Consider the following 15,156-nt stretch of genomic DNA (forward strand, 5'->3'; position numbering starts at 1 on the left):
ACAGATGTTTTTAAAACAGTTTTGTTTGTTTTTCCACTTTAGAATACAATTTGGGAATGAGAAACAAAAGTTTTCTTGTTTCTCAGGAGTATCAGTGTTCTATAATGTTTCCTTGTGCAAGTGGGGCTCTTCTTCATAAATATGTGTATCAAATTTGTCTTTCCTTTAAGAATGCATCAGGTTGTCAACCTCTTTTAAGGTCATGGGCTTTCCTCAGTTCTAGTAATCCTTAGAGGAAATGGAACACATGTTTATTGTGTTTGTATCCACTGTTCCTTTTTTTTTTTCCTTTCAAGAAATATTGCCATCTGTTGCTTTCTGGATTATTTTTTACATGTTCTCTAATTTCTCCTTCATCACCATCAGGTTTTTTGATCAGTTTTCAATCATTTTTTTGAAGAAAGAAAAGAAAATAGCTGTGTTGCTCTCAAAAGCATTAAGTGAGATAGGGTTGAAATGCAATTATCTTTCCATCAAATATTCTTGTGTCGTTTTCTTATCTTTTCATGACAGTCTCTGAGCACTTTTTTACTTACCATCAATTACCACCTGTTGTCCTGCTAATCTGGAGTAATGGCATGGTGGCAAAGTAGAAACAGAGTTAAAAGATACAGCAATTCCATTACAAGGATTCATGGTGCCCTTATGTGAATAACGAAAACTCAGAGACACTTTTGATGGTGGTATACAGTGAGCTGGGCCAAGGTTGCCCAGCACAGTCATGTTCTATAAACACCTAGAGCAGAACCTGTCAGGCCATGTGTCGTGGTTTGACCCAGCTGGCAACTCAGCTAGCTTTTTGTGCTGGTGTGAGAAACAGAAAAGCCCTTGGCTTTGTGTAAATGCTGCTCAACATCAACAAAAACATCCCTGAATTACCAGCAGTTTCCAAATCCAAAACACAGTGCCATGCTAGCTACTATGAAAAAAAATTATCTCTACCCAGCCAAACCCAGCGCATTGTGATGATGTATCTTATAATTCTGGCTGGACATGAGTTGGCCTGTTCAGATGTCATGGTGCCAGTTCCCTAAAGAATAATAAAAAGTGTATTTATCTAAATATAATTCTCGAAGATAAATCCAACTTCCACATTAATATGAGTGCATATATCACGCAAAGGCAATAAATGATCTTTCCTTATGGTCTTTTCAGAACCAAATTTTGTGTCATCATATGACATTGGGAACTTTACCTACTTCTTCTTCCGGGAGAATGCAGTGGAACATGACTGTGGGAAAACAGTTTTCTCTCGTGCTGCTCGGGTGTGCAAAAATGATATTGGAGGCAAGTTCGTGTTGGAGGATACCTGGACTACCTTCATGAAAGCTCGTCTGAACTGCTCTCGCCCTGGAGAAATTCCATTTTACTATAATGAACTTCAGAGTACTTTCTTCCTGCCAGAACTGGACTTGATCTACGGGATTTTTACCACTAATGTGTAAGTAAATTGGGTGATATATTTTCTTTTCTTTCTCTTTGTGCCAGCAAAATCTAAAACTTCTGAGCTATTCTCTTCTGCATATGCCTAGTAAAAATCATAAATTCAAACTACTGTTTTGCCCAATCCACTGTTCTCTGTGAACAAGCATAATTTCCAAATGTTTCCCACATGAATTGTTGAAAACATAAGAGACAGACAAATTCTTAATTTTTCCTTACACAGGGAGCCAGTTCTGTTTAAGACTATTTTGTCATATTCTTCATTTATAGTTGGAAAGTAATTATTTTTTGTTTTTACTATTGTAATACATATGTGCATTATGTATTTACGATATAAATATTGTATAATTGTAATGTGACACGATAATGAATTTGACATGATGGAATTTGACCATGTCATAAAGAACTCATCTTACCCAAAAGAGCGCAAGAGGTGGTCTTATGTATTTTAAATGAGTTCTAATATATCCTTATGTGAGTTTGGGGGTCAAACCAAGAATTTAACCTAATTTTAAGTGAACTTGTTACATCAGTAAGGTAAAATTTAAATAAAAAAGAAAAAGTACAATTTGGTCTTTAAAATTCTAATTTTTTAAATATTAAAAAAATTGGATGGACATAGGAAAAAAGAGATATTTTATCTCAGGCGTGTCCTTTGTTACCTTAAATGTGATGACTGGTGTTCAAATTCTGCTCAGCGAGAGCAGCCTCTGTGATCCGGCTGTGAAACCCAATGTTCAGACCACTGGAACAATTTCAGATTTTGAGTTCTGATTCTCTTACCTTCTTGTGGTGTCTTGTTTTGTAAGTCAGTTTTGTCTAGAATTTTAAAAGGTCCTTGGGCACCTAAAACATAGGTAAGGGACCCTTGAACACTGGGATACTTACCTTTTATACATATCCATTAACCAAGTGGAAATGTTCCCAAGTTAATGCCAACAAACTATAATCCCTATGCATTCTAGACAGTGAGCATGGATTTGAACTCATTTAGGCATCTTCCAGGCTCAGGCTCACCCCTGGGCTGGCAGCTTGGGCTGTGAACAAGACTAGTGAGGGGATGCTTTCACCATGCTGTGGCAGTTCCTAGCTCATGACACTGGATAATGAGCTCAGCCTGTTTCTGCAAAGGAGTAATGTAGTGAATATAAACACTGGTTTTTTTAAGAGAATAGTAGAGACTTTGAGATTACTGGGGAGAAGAAAATTTGCTGTTGTTTTGATCAGTAATTTTAATTTTGTTCTGTTTTACTAGCTAGTTCATATGCCAAAAGACATGTATTTGTCAGGTGGCATCCACATGCACTGTTCAACATGAGAAATTGTAATAGCCTGGTCATGTTGCTGCCATGAAAACCCTGAGCAGAGGAATTCTTTAGAAAATCCACAGGGCTTTGCCCATGGAAGGGGAATGATGTTCCTGATGCTTCCTGGCTCTTATGAAAATGGACTTACTATTGTTAAGAGTACCTTTGCTGCATGAAAGTAAGCAGTATTTTAAACCTTGCTGCTACTTTCTTCTTCCCCTGTGGCCCAATGTTCTGATTGTCCAACAGAGATGGACTGTTCAAAGAGGCATTAATTGTAACTGTTTGAGGGTAGGGTTTTTTGATTGCTCTATTTAAATTCCTGCCATCAAATGTTGTAACTAAATTTTTTGGACATTTTGGAAATGTTTTAGAGTTAGGATTACTTTCCCATGCTGACTACCTGTCCACAGATAGTTTGTGGAACTCGTAAGATCCACGTTTCAGCCCTGCAACTGATGGTGGAGAAACACAAGGGTTTCCTATGACAAGGAGTAACATTTTCCTTTTTGTTAATGTAACAGGATCAGATATAACTTAATGGCATTCATATTTCTTCAATGTCAATATCTTCACAATTATAATGACTTTATCATACCTTAATGCTATTTTTAATATACTTTAATATACATGTGGAAGGAAAAAAATGAAATATTTCTCTAACAGCCAAACCTGCTCCTTTTACATGTGGTTGACTGTTAAGTCCACTACAGCCACTGCTTCATGATAAATCTGATTTTGTTTCTTTTGGTCTATCCAAAAAAATCTATAAACGTGGGTCTAATGACCTCTAAGTACTTCATGAAATTCAAGAAAACATTGGTACAGTTAATAATATTAGTGAACTGCATTTAGTGATACAAGCAAGGATTTATTAGCTTCAATGATGACTGATTCTGCAGAAGCTGTAAGCATGTAACTTCAAGTTTTCGGCTTCCTTTGAAATAAGAGTGACAAGCATAAGAAAGCAAATTGCTCTTTGTCCTGGTATTTAGTCCATGTATCCTAACTCTTTTTCAGTTGTTCGTTTTTTCCCCCATCATTATGGAGTTTCTATAATATGTTTTCTTAAGCCTTGTGCAAAACTACAGGCTAAGCTTAAAAAAAAAAAAAGAAAAAAAGAAGAAAAAAGAAAAGGAGATGAGTATGCTTTGTGGATCAATTGGCAGTAGTTTTAGCTGCCACAGGAAGTCTGTGCAATTGACACCTTCATTATCTATTCCATTATCTCAAAATGAGGAAAAGAACAATGCAGCTTTCCATATTATGAGCTTTCATAGTTATTAGATTATATTCTCTACACTGTGCAGAATTACTTTATTACTGTGTATGTCACATTTTCAAGAAAAAAACCAGGAAATTGTACATTTTGTCCTGCTGCCATTTATTGATGTTTGTTTTTTTAACGTATCTTGTATGCAGTCCAAGTTGTTTTCTCTTGATGGGTTTCTGGAACTTATTGCTTACATTACTTATTGCTTACATTCTTAGTGCTGCACAACATCTCTTGGAAGACAGGATTTTTGTGGTTGTGTCTTGTCCAGGGATTCCAGAGGGTCTAGAGACATACCATGCATTGAAAATCCTAACTTATGCCATGCAGTCATTTGTTGTAAGGAAGAAACATTGAACCCTGATAATTAAATCATCCTGAACTTTTTAAATAGAAGAGAGGTGTCCCTAGTGCATGTGGCTGTGTGTGGAAGTATAGCCTGATGGTATTAGTGCAGCATCAGAAAGTAGGAAGATCTGAGGATTTTCTCCACACCAGATTCTTGGTAAGGCCAGCAAAGATTTTAAATGCAATGACTATGCTAAATCAGCTCAACATGTATCATTATCTTGAGACATCATTTCCCGTCTGATCATATCTGCTTCATTAATTACTTGAAGGATTGAAGAGTTATTGCCCTTTTTATTTACTTTTCAGCAATTTGACTTCTTAATGTTATTACTTAGTTTAATATTTTTATTTCTTTTGCAGGAACAGCATAGCAGCCTCAGCAGTTTGTGTTTTCAATTTGAGTGCCATAACTCAGGCCTTTAATGGACCCTTCAAATACCAGGAGAACTCTCGCTCTGCTTGGCTTCCATATCCCAATCCTAACCCTAATTTTCAGGTATGGATGTGTGGGAGAAGGACAATATCTTATGTGAGGTTTCCTCAAAGTACTGTATGGTTCATAATTTATAAATCCAGTTTTGCACAATACTGTAGCCTAAGACGTTAAAAAAACTAAATTATAAAAAGTGCTTAGGAGAACCCCTTATTTCAACATACTTAATTTGATCTATCCACAAAATAATTTGGGTTGAAAAGCAGATGTACTTTCAAGGGTAGGAGAAAAAAGTCTTAACTTCAATTTTCTGTCTAAATAAAACCCTATAGTTATTTGTCAAGGTGACATTAACTCCTGGCTGAAGTATGATTGAACTGCTATTCTCTTTTACAGTGAATTTGTACAATTAGAACCTAAAAAATGGAACAGTGTCTGACAGAAAAAAGAAGGTGAGAGGTAGATGGTAAATAAGGACTGGTCAGAATTTTATATATTTTCATGTGCAAGATGCTCCACTCTCCTTGAAGAGTCAGATTAGAAGAATGTGCTATGTGTTGTGCCCCTCATTTGAACTTGTTGGCCTCAGAGGGTGCACTAATCTGCAGTTGGCTGATGGTGTAAAAGCAGTTAATTCAAAGTGGGTCACTCAGAAGAGGTCTACAAAAAGAAAGGGGTATTTCACTAAGCACATGTGCTTTATTTTCTTCTTCATAGTCACCACTCTTACTAGGACAATTTTAATGATTGTGCTTCTTGCCAGGGAGATGGAAGGAAAAGCAGCATTAATTTAGTGATTAACAGCAATAGCTTTTCACCAAGGTACTTAAGTGTATTCACCTTTATCCACCTTTCACCCTCCCTTAATCTCAATGCAATTTCACAAGTTCACTTCTGCTCCTGGAACAGCCTTAGCTACCTTGTAAGAGTCATAAGATCTTTGCTAGCATGAGAAGGAATCACCTATTGGGGATTGTAGGTAGTTTTAATTACTTCCTGATCTATGCAAATAAAGGAAAATAAGGCATAGGTTACAGGCTAGAGCCAAATAACCTTTCCTAAGTAGTATGTTTGTCATTAGCCAAGTGACAAGGCTCCGTTTAAGTAAGCCATGTTGCTGAAGCGGGCTATATTTGCATACAAATTCTTACTTGTTGTAGAAATATTTGTATTGTCAAAGTAGTGATAGGAAGAGGGTCTAAGAGAGGCTAAATTTTTGAAGGAGAAAACCTGAAAAATGCTTGTATGTAAAAATCTTATCACCTTTCTGACTAGGTAAGCACATCCAATAAAACTTAATAAACTCTCCCTACAAACCCTGCATTAACATGGTGTTAATTATTGTGAGAGCAGCCCATACTGAATGGTACTTATGAAGAAAGATGACAGCCTGATGGCTGTGTAAAACCAGTTTAAGTCTCTACTGTACTGTTAGTGCACATCTCCAAGTCCCAGTCAAGACTGCAGTGTTGAAGAAATTTATTTCTTGGATGGTCTGGCTGATTTTAAAACAGCTGTTATTCCAAACAAATTTACAAGAACAGTGACAACAGTTGTATCATATCTTACTGAGCTGCAAACAGCTTTGAAGGTCAAAGCTACTGTTAAAAGCTGTAACGTGGCCTTTTAAAACACAATATGGAAGTCAATTGATGTTAACTGATCTCTAGGTATCGCTAGGGATGTCCAACTTCTGTTCTTTTGCCGATGCTGCTTTTTATTCCCTTGAATAACTTTCCATTCGATTTCTGGCTCCATAACTGCAGCAGTGATGCATACTAGAAGCTAGTCTAATCCTTAGAGCTGGGTGCAACCATTCTTTTTGACTTGATGGTGCTTTGGAGTACACACTTCACATAGATGAGATATATTCAATGACTGAGTCACTGGTTTCCTTCCCAGAAATGACTTTTCTTTTTTAACGTCCTTATGATAAAGTATCAGAAGTACTTTTCTTTTTTAACGTCCTTATGATAAAGTATCAGAAGTACTTTTTGTGTAGTCCCAGAAGTAGATTTATCCTCTGAGTATTCATCTACTCAAAAGTGTGTGATTTGAAGGAAGACTACTGCTATGTAGATATAGTTACATCAGACATTGTATTTCCAAGGCTGGGTTATATTAATGAAAGATTTTCCATATTAGAATAGCATGGGAGTCCAAGTTTTGAGGAACATTGTTTTCTTCAGAGATCATTGCTCTTCTCTTTAGGCAGTGCAATGTCTATCACAAGACCAAGGACCATTTGCATTTCAATGTACTATGAGTGTTCAGCTGGAATTTTTCCTGCTTAATACATCTAGAGAAATTCTTCTTTGGCATGATTTTTTTCCACTGGTCTGACATACAGAGCAAGTAACTGTTTCGTGCCAGTTGCTAATTTGTCTTTTCTCATCATTTGATCTTCCATTATGAAATAATTTTACTTTTTTAGCATTTCTGGATTTTGAACGATCACTCAATTTTGGATTGGAAATATGGCAATAATGGAAAAATAACTGGTGGGGTTTTGCACACTCCTATTTTACTCATACTGTAATTCATAGCATAACTTATGACATAGTAAAACAGAATGAAAATTATGAGTTAGGTATGCCTTTCACGTCACCCAAATATTTGATAAATGTTATGAAGTAGTCCTTTACTTCTCTGATGCAATTATGCCTGAATAAACAAACATGTGAATGTTTATATATTCACATGCATTAAGAAGCTTTCTCTTTTGTGTCCTCAGCTGAACACAAATATGTTAAACTTAACTCCCACTTATTTTGCTTTGTTTATTTGTGTTTGACGCTTGTCCATGCAGCTAGTAGATGTTTTCCTGTATGGAAAGGGCATAGTTTTCAGCTTTAAAATATGGTCAGTTTGAAAGCAAAAAAAATCTTTGCTTTGGATGATGTTTGATAGAGCTTTGCACTGTCCATTTTTGCTACTTCTAGACGGAGTCCTAAGAAGCTTCTGTAACTGCATGTGGTGCTTTCACCTGTGATTCTTGTCAGCCCCTGTTTGTGGTAGGACATGTGTCTTTAGCACTGAAGGCTATGAAAATTATAATGAAAATTAGTCAGAAAATCATTCGATTTTTTGGATGATAGTTTTTCTCCTTCCATCCCTGGATATAGCAAAACATAGGATATAGCAAAATATTTTTGTAATCCACTTGTGCTGGTCAATCTGGTGCACTTTCATATTGTTTAGAATTAAGGAGCCTCCATAGTACTGCCTCAAGAAAACTGAGCCTCCTCAATCCTTAGACAGTCTGGTTAGCACCAAAATGGGACCTGAAAGTTGAATTCCACATTGTCATTGTAAGATATCCTCTTTTTTTTATTTTCTTCTGCTGTAAACCAGAGAGTGAATCTGTTGTTATTGTTGGCACATATAGTCATGTTACTTTTCTGTGTTTACAGTGTGGCACCATGGACCAGGGTTTGTATGTAAATCTGACTGAGAGGAATCTTCAAGATGCACAAAAGTTCTTCTTAATGCATGAGGTTGTTCAACCAGTTATTCCAATTCCTTACTTCATGGAAGACAACAGCCGATTTTCCCATGTGGTCGTGGATGTTGTGCAGGGAAAGGACATGCTCTTCCATATCATCTATCTTGCCACAGGTAGGAGCTCTTCATTGCTGTGATAAACTGCAAAAGTTTATGAGGTCTTTGGGTTTTAATGTTCTGTTAATTACTTATGAAATATATGTACAACACCTTGAACATCAGCTTTTCCTCTTTGACACAATCACATGTCTATCTTCTACATTTCCATAATAGATTAATTTAGGCATTGCAATGTCTTTTGTGTTATTTTGTTAATGTCAATTTTGGTGTCTGTTTCCTGTTCCGCTCTGATGTTGGGACGCTTGTGTGCTCTTGAGGGAATCAAACATTGGAAATTCTACAAAAGGGATTTCCCAAGTTTCACTGTCTTTTGTTCTTTTTTACTTAGTTAAGGGTACAAAGTTAAGGGCCCCAGATAAGATGCTTTAGGACCCTCTGATAAAGAAGTAACTTCATAAATAGCAAATACAGCTACTGCTATTTCTACTTCTGAATTTTCTGCTCAAATGTATTTTATTAACTTTCTTTTTCATGTCATTTTTAAGACATTCATTATGAAGTTTTTTCCCTTGCCTTATTATTTGCCCATTTATATGTAAGCTTAGCAGTGAAAGAAAAACAGCTCTCCACCTTTTATTGCTTTGATTAGAGCTATTGCCTTCTTTTCAAAATTTCAGTCTTCTTAAAAATAGAGAGGGTTTTTGTGTTTGCAGAACAAGGATGTCCTCAGCTGAGGCTGAAATACTAGTCTGGACTAACATGTTTAAAGCCTCATGGCATAAAACTTAGGATAGTTCTTAAATACTTGGGCCTATGCACATTAGTAGGGAATAGCTCATCAAAGCAATGGTTTTTTAACATTCCGTTTGTCTCATTGTGCTCCTTGAAACTTAGGCAGTAATGGAAAAGCCTTTGACAGATTAAAACTATGCTTGGATTTGACCAGTTCTAGTCAAAACGACCTGCTGGTTGGTAAATCGGAGCATTTTAAGTGAAAAGAGTCCAATACTAAGTGGTGTTTGTATTGTAGAGGCCTCCTGACCAAACCTGAATTACAGAAACATGCACTGAATTGACTTTGTATGAAGTGACTATCACTGCATTGTAGCGTATTTACATTATTTACATTCTTGGAAGCACCAAGAATAATGAGTTTTGTCATAATTCTGCTTGTCTTCAGGTTTCAGTTTCCCTTCTTGTGTGACCTTTTACATTTGAGTCAGTAAGTGAGGATCTAAAATGTTACACTTCACGGTTCATTAATAAATTGTGTTCAGGCGTGATTATGTGGGTTTTTTGTGCTGCTAAGAAAAGATATTGCTCCTATCTACTCATGATGTATGTTTGTCTTCTATTCTTCTCTCTTCTCTAATTCTGGTTTTGCTCATTTATGGAAGCAGGACACTTACCTTAGCTGGATCTTTGTCTGACTTCAGCACATGCTTTCCTGTAACTGGACAGCATATGTTTTATATGTGTGAGAAAGCATATGATAAAAACCCCATTCATTTCTTGAAGTTTTTTTTACATAGTCGATTCTATTTCACATGTATTTCATTGAATCACACTGAATTTTGTTAACATTCCTTCTACCCCAATTGAGTGTAAGTACTAACCTGTATTTTCCAAGAAATATTAATACTCACTTTTGGTAGAATTTGAAATTAACACACATGTTTATATACAAATACCACAAGTACAGTACATAAGTGTAGTTTAAAAATCCCAAGATATACCAAATTACACAGTGTAATTTATTTATATATTCAGATTTTAGGAGAAAGGTGGTACTTTGTCTTCTCTGGGGTGCAGATCATAATTTAAATTTCATTACATTGTTAATTGTGCAACATCTGAGTTCTCCTGAGCCCTGCCTTTGCTTATGTGGAAGCTGTGGAGTGGTTAGTATTGAGTTTTCGTGTGAAACTGAATATGGTAAAAGTTTACTGTTAAAAATATCCCTACTTTTGTAAACAACAGAAACTAAAAGGCAGCAGCCTTAACTTTGAAAATAAACAATAATTTTGGAAACAAACCAAGTTTAACACTTCTAATTTTCCCTGTGTTCACCTTTACTCCCACATGCAATGTCACCTACCCCAAGCTCCTAACACCATAAAGCATGGGTATGTTTGGGAGAGATGAAAAACTGGGGTGACAGTTACTACCGATCTGAGAAATGTTATCACTATATCTTTCCTGATTTATTTACATTATTAAAAGTGGTAGTAAATTAAATTTAGAATTAAATTTTTACCACGATGCTCTGTCTCGGAAAAAATGACAAATGAATAAAAGCTGCCAAGCTGAAAAGGCCCTGGAGGTGTTGGTCAACAGCAGCTGAACATGAGCCAGCTGTGCCCAGGTGCCAAGAAGGCCAGTGGCATCCTGGCCTGGATCAGCAATAGTGTGGCCAGCAGGACCAAGGTTTGATCTTTCCCCTGTACTCAGCACTGGTGTGTCTGTACCTTGAAACCTGTGCTCAGTTTCAGGCCCTTCACTACAATGAGGACAAGGAGGTGCTGGAGTTTATCCTGAGAAGGACAATGAGGCTGATGAAGGGTCTGGAGTACAAGTCCTATGAGGAACAGCTTAGGGACCTGGGGCTATTCAGCCTGGAGAAAAGGAGGCTCAGGGGGAACCTTATCGCTCTTTACAACTGCCTGAAAAGAGGTTGTAGACAGGTAGGGATCAGTCTCTTCTCCGAAGTCACAGGTGGTAGGACAAGAGGAAATGGTCCTGAGTTTTGCCAGAGGAGATTTGAATTGGATACTAGGAAAAAAATTCTTCACTGAAACAGAGTTCAGGCATTGGAACAGGCTGCTCAGGTAAGCAGATACGATCAAGGGAGGAGCTTGTTCCCCAGTTTTGGCCTCCCCCACTACAAGAAGGACATGGATATCATGGAGCAAATTCATTGGAGGGCCACCATCTGTTGGAGGCTGGAGCACCATTCCCTAGCAGGGGAAGCTGAAGGAGCTGGCCTTGTTTATCCTTGAGGAGAAAAGGCTTTGTAGGGAGCAGGATGCTGGTAACATCCTGCTAATAGCTACAGGGAGTTTACATGGAGAACGGTGACATCCTCTTCACACTGGTGCATGGGGGGAAGACAAGAGACAACAGACAGAGAATTTCAGACTGGATATAAAGAAATGCTTCCTCACCTCTAGGACAGTCAAGCAACAGGTTGTGCAGTCTCCATCCTTGGAGGTTTTCGAGACCAGATAGCAACACAGTCTGTTATAACTAGCTGTCTTTTGAGCAGAAGGCTGGACTTGAGACCTTCTGATCTCCTTTCCAGCCTAAATTATCCTGTGTTTATGCAAGTAGAATTTCAGATTTGTTGGGCTAAATTACATTTTTATTCAACACTGTGATAATAGATGCCATTGCATTTTCTGCTGCCTAAAGGAAAGTGCATTCAAATCTGATGTAAATTCTGTCAGTAAGCAATTTGCACTTAGTGCTGTGAAGCAGGACAGACCCAACCCATGCTGTGAGAGATGTACACCACATAAATTTTGTATTTATAATTCATTCCAACATTCTGCAAAAACTGTGTTTTAAAATGCACAAAGCTTCAGTGGAAAAGTAGGCATACACATTGGATTTAATACAAATGAATGTTTTGCTATCTTTGCTACTCAAAGCAAAAATCTCATTTTTTGAAACAGATGGCCAATAGTTAAGAGAAAGTTCTCTCTTCACCTCCTCAACTATCCACCCTGTTGTTAGAATAGAAATATTACAGGGGAGAATAACCCTGGGAGTATAAAAGTATAATCTAATTTCATTAAACCTTAAATAGATGTAGTATTACTTCAGGAGAGACTGGGAATAAGCAAACAAATGCATTAATTTGCTGTGTCAACAGCCTTCATTTCCTAAACCTCTGCCAAGTCATCATTCTGCTAGGAGATTCTGGTGTGCTAGGATTTAACAGCTACTGCTTATATCAAAAATATACTTTGGTACTTTGGAGAAACATCTTAATCTTTCGCTGTACTGACTTCTAACACAGAATGAAGTGATACATGAATTCCTGCACATTTTGTGCTGCTGGCCTTAGGCAAGAAGAAATCTCTACAACAATTTTCAGTGATTTAGAAAGGAAAGTCAAGGAAAGCATGCATGCACAGATGTCTCGTGAACTAAAAATCATCTATAACAATACATGAAAAGTAGAGCATGCTAGAGAAACACTAAATATTCTGAAAAATTTTTAAGTTTGAAAGGCTTCTTTCTTTGTTAAAAAGAAATCCTATGAATATGCAATGTTTCCCTCCCTTTTTTCCCTTCTCCCCTCTCCTCATATTATTTTCCTGCCATTTTATTTATTTCACTATGTGCCTAGATATCCCATGGTTAAAAATGTTGCTGATATGTTTTTTAAAATAGGATGCTGCAACAAGAGTGAGTAGCCCTTATTTAGAGGACTGTTGCAAAATGCATTAATTTACTACAAGAAATAAAAAAAAAAAATATATATATACAGTGTCTAGTTTGAGGGCATTATGAAGACATAATGAACTTGGGAGTTCAGAAAAAATAGTACTTGCACTGTCTGATGAAAACTTTTCAAGGCCATCCTTAAAAACTACTTGGTGAAAAAACTTCTGTATTTTTTCTGTTCTTCAATCCCACTGGACAGAGTATGTCCCTTCTGTGTCCTGAGTAGAAATGGTATTTGCCCAGTGGTAGATCTTAGTTATTGGGATTTATAGTACAGCATTGATGAAATTGGGATATGGCTGACCTAGAAAGAGAGCATGAAACCTGAAGAAAGATTTATTGTTGGCTACATTGCATGTCACTAAAGAGTGAATTGTTCACTGAAGTGAACCTCAATTTTTATGCCATAAATCCAGCTTTTATCTGAGGCTTAAATGTCACTGGAGGATGTTACAACAGATTTCCAAGAAGTTCTAAAAATTTCAGGTAGCAATTCAGAGAATTATAAACATAATTCTGATGAAACACATACAGCAATTATAATGAACAAGAAGAGAGATTTCATGCAGAAATTTCAAAAGACGTTTTTGAAAAATGCAGATGGAATTTTCATACATTTGCCTTTAGAAGGGTTAAAACAGGTAGTAAATCTCCCAAATGTAACATTTTTACTCATGAAGCCCTGAAACAGTAGATTATACAGAAACTTAGTCCCAACCTAATGAAGATATTTGGAAGTTTGCATGAAACTCAGTTAGGGAATGCCATCATTACAGTTTGTATTTCTTCTGTTTGTCTTGCTTGATGGGGTAAACTGATGCAAAGTACGTCCTGATTTGATTCCTCTGTTATTTTTGTTACAGTTCTATCTTTTACATTTGTTTTTGTAATCAGTATGCCACACTTTTTGCTAGGAAACAACCCAAGGTCTTAGCAAGAAAAAAAGTTCTCTGTTTGTTTTTACTTAAAAATCTCTGATGAAATATTATAATTTTCCTCACAGACTATAGCTTCTGATCAAACTGTGCAGCTTTCACAGTTTAACATGCATGGTAGAATAGATGTAGTATCTGAGCAATTGCCAACCGGAAAGCTATAAGCAAATATAGATGCTTATATATGTATCATACATGGTGAAGAGAGCAACAAAGCTTAAATTGGCTGCATTTTTTCCAATTTGGTGCTATTTCTGACTGCATTATCTTAAGTGCATTGAGGTTCTTGGAAGTAATCTGTAGATAAGTTCTGTAAAAAGCAGATACAGACTTTTCATCTCAGTTAAGAACCACTTTCTTAGTCTAGAAGTTACAATATAAATACAATAATAATGACCAAAGTAGTTGTAATTCGAGTCAGAAGTGTGAAAGTAATAGGTAGTCTATTTGTATGTATTAATTCTTTCTAGCTCAAAACCAGAAATGGGAATCAGAGTACAGATGGATAATGGGGCATATACAACTGTGTCACAGTTGTCACTTTTTAAAACCATTTCTCTTTGTTGTTAAAGAAAACACAGTTGTTTTGTGTCTTATGTCTTTGCTTGACAAAGGTATAGTATGCTTTCACAGAGTTGTAAAGCACTCTTGCAGTGGTTTTAAAACTATGTCCCTGAAACTTGTTACCCTTCTGGCCTTATGCAATGTCATTGTAAGAAGCTTGAAGCAAGGATACTCATGAGTTACTTTGATGTGGAAAAATGGTGCATGTTGGAAGACACCAGTCCTAATAGCAACATGATGATCTTGAACAATTGTTTCAAAGAATCAAAGAGTAAACCATGAAATTAATAACCTTACTGTCTTCTGCTTTTGCAATGACACCTACCTCTGATAAAGGAAAACACTAGCTGAATAAATACTTTGTTTATATTATTAATCTTCTCAGGAAACCATTTGCTGCAAAGTTAAAAAAAAGGAATATTGCAGAGTTTTGTTTTGAAGAGTCTAATGTTCACTCTGGGATTTATGCTAGCTTTTCTAAGAAGTATTGCTATATATTTCTGCTAGCATAGTTATGTTATTTTTCCATGTAGAATATCTCTAAAGACAAAGAAGGATAATGCAAAACCTTGTTGTTTTTCTATCTAATTTAAACAAAGAAATGCTGATCTTTTTGCTGCCTCGTGTATTGTGTCATCTGCAATGGGCAAAGTGATTTTAAAATGTTACTAAATGAGAGTGATTACATCTAAAGTCCAGGTTACAGAGTTATAAATTATACTATGGGGCTCCAGAGGATCAAACCCAGCATTTAAAATGTCCAGCAGTACTTATTTCCCTTGGTTTTATCACTGTGTATAGAGATAAATCATTCTGCCAGCTCCAGTTGGTGAG

At 36.5% G+C, this 15,156-nt stretch overlaps 1 protein-coding gene across 3 annotated transcripts in view; it reads left to right on the forward strand.

The window, feature by feature from the left end:
- SEMA5A (semaphorin 5A) overlaps positions 1-15,156 on the forward strand; it is a 231,327-nt gene that overhangs the window by 106,216 nt on the left and 109,955 nt on the right. For all 3 annotated transcript variants that reach the window (XR_014850013.1, XM_085052160.1, XM_085052159.1), the window contains exons 8-10: positions 1,156-1,441; positions 4,735-4,870; positions 8,221-8,425. Coding sequence is in view for 2 of the 3 variants with exons in the window: in XM_085052160.1 (XP_084908286.1) it covers positions 1,156-1,441; positions 4,735-4,870; positions 8,221-8,425 (627 nt within the window). In the remaining variant the exon portion in view is untranslated. The remainder of the gene's footprint in view (positions 1-1,155; positions 1,442-4,734; positions 4,871-8,220; positions 8,426-15,156) is intronic.

The sequence above is a fragment of the Lichenostomus cassidix genome, chromosome 2, assembly GCF_008360975.1.
Source record: "Lichenostomus cassidix isolate B80296 chromosome 2, HeHo_3.0, whole genome shotgun sequence".
Lineage (NCBI taxonomy): Eukaryota > Metazoa > Chordata > Aves > Passeriformes > Meliphagidae > Lichenostomus > Lichenostomus cassidix.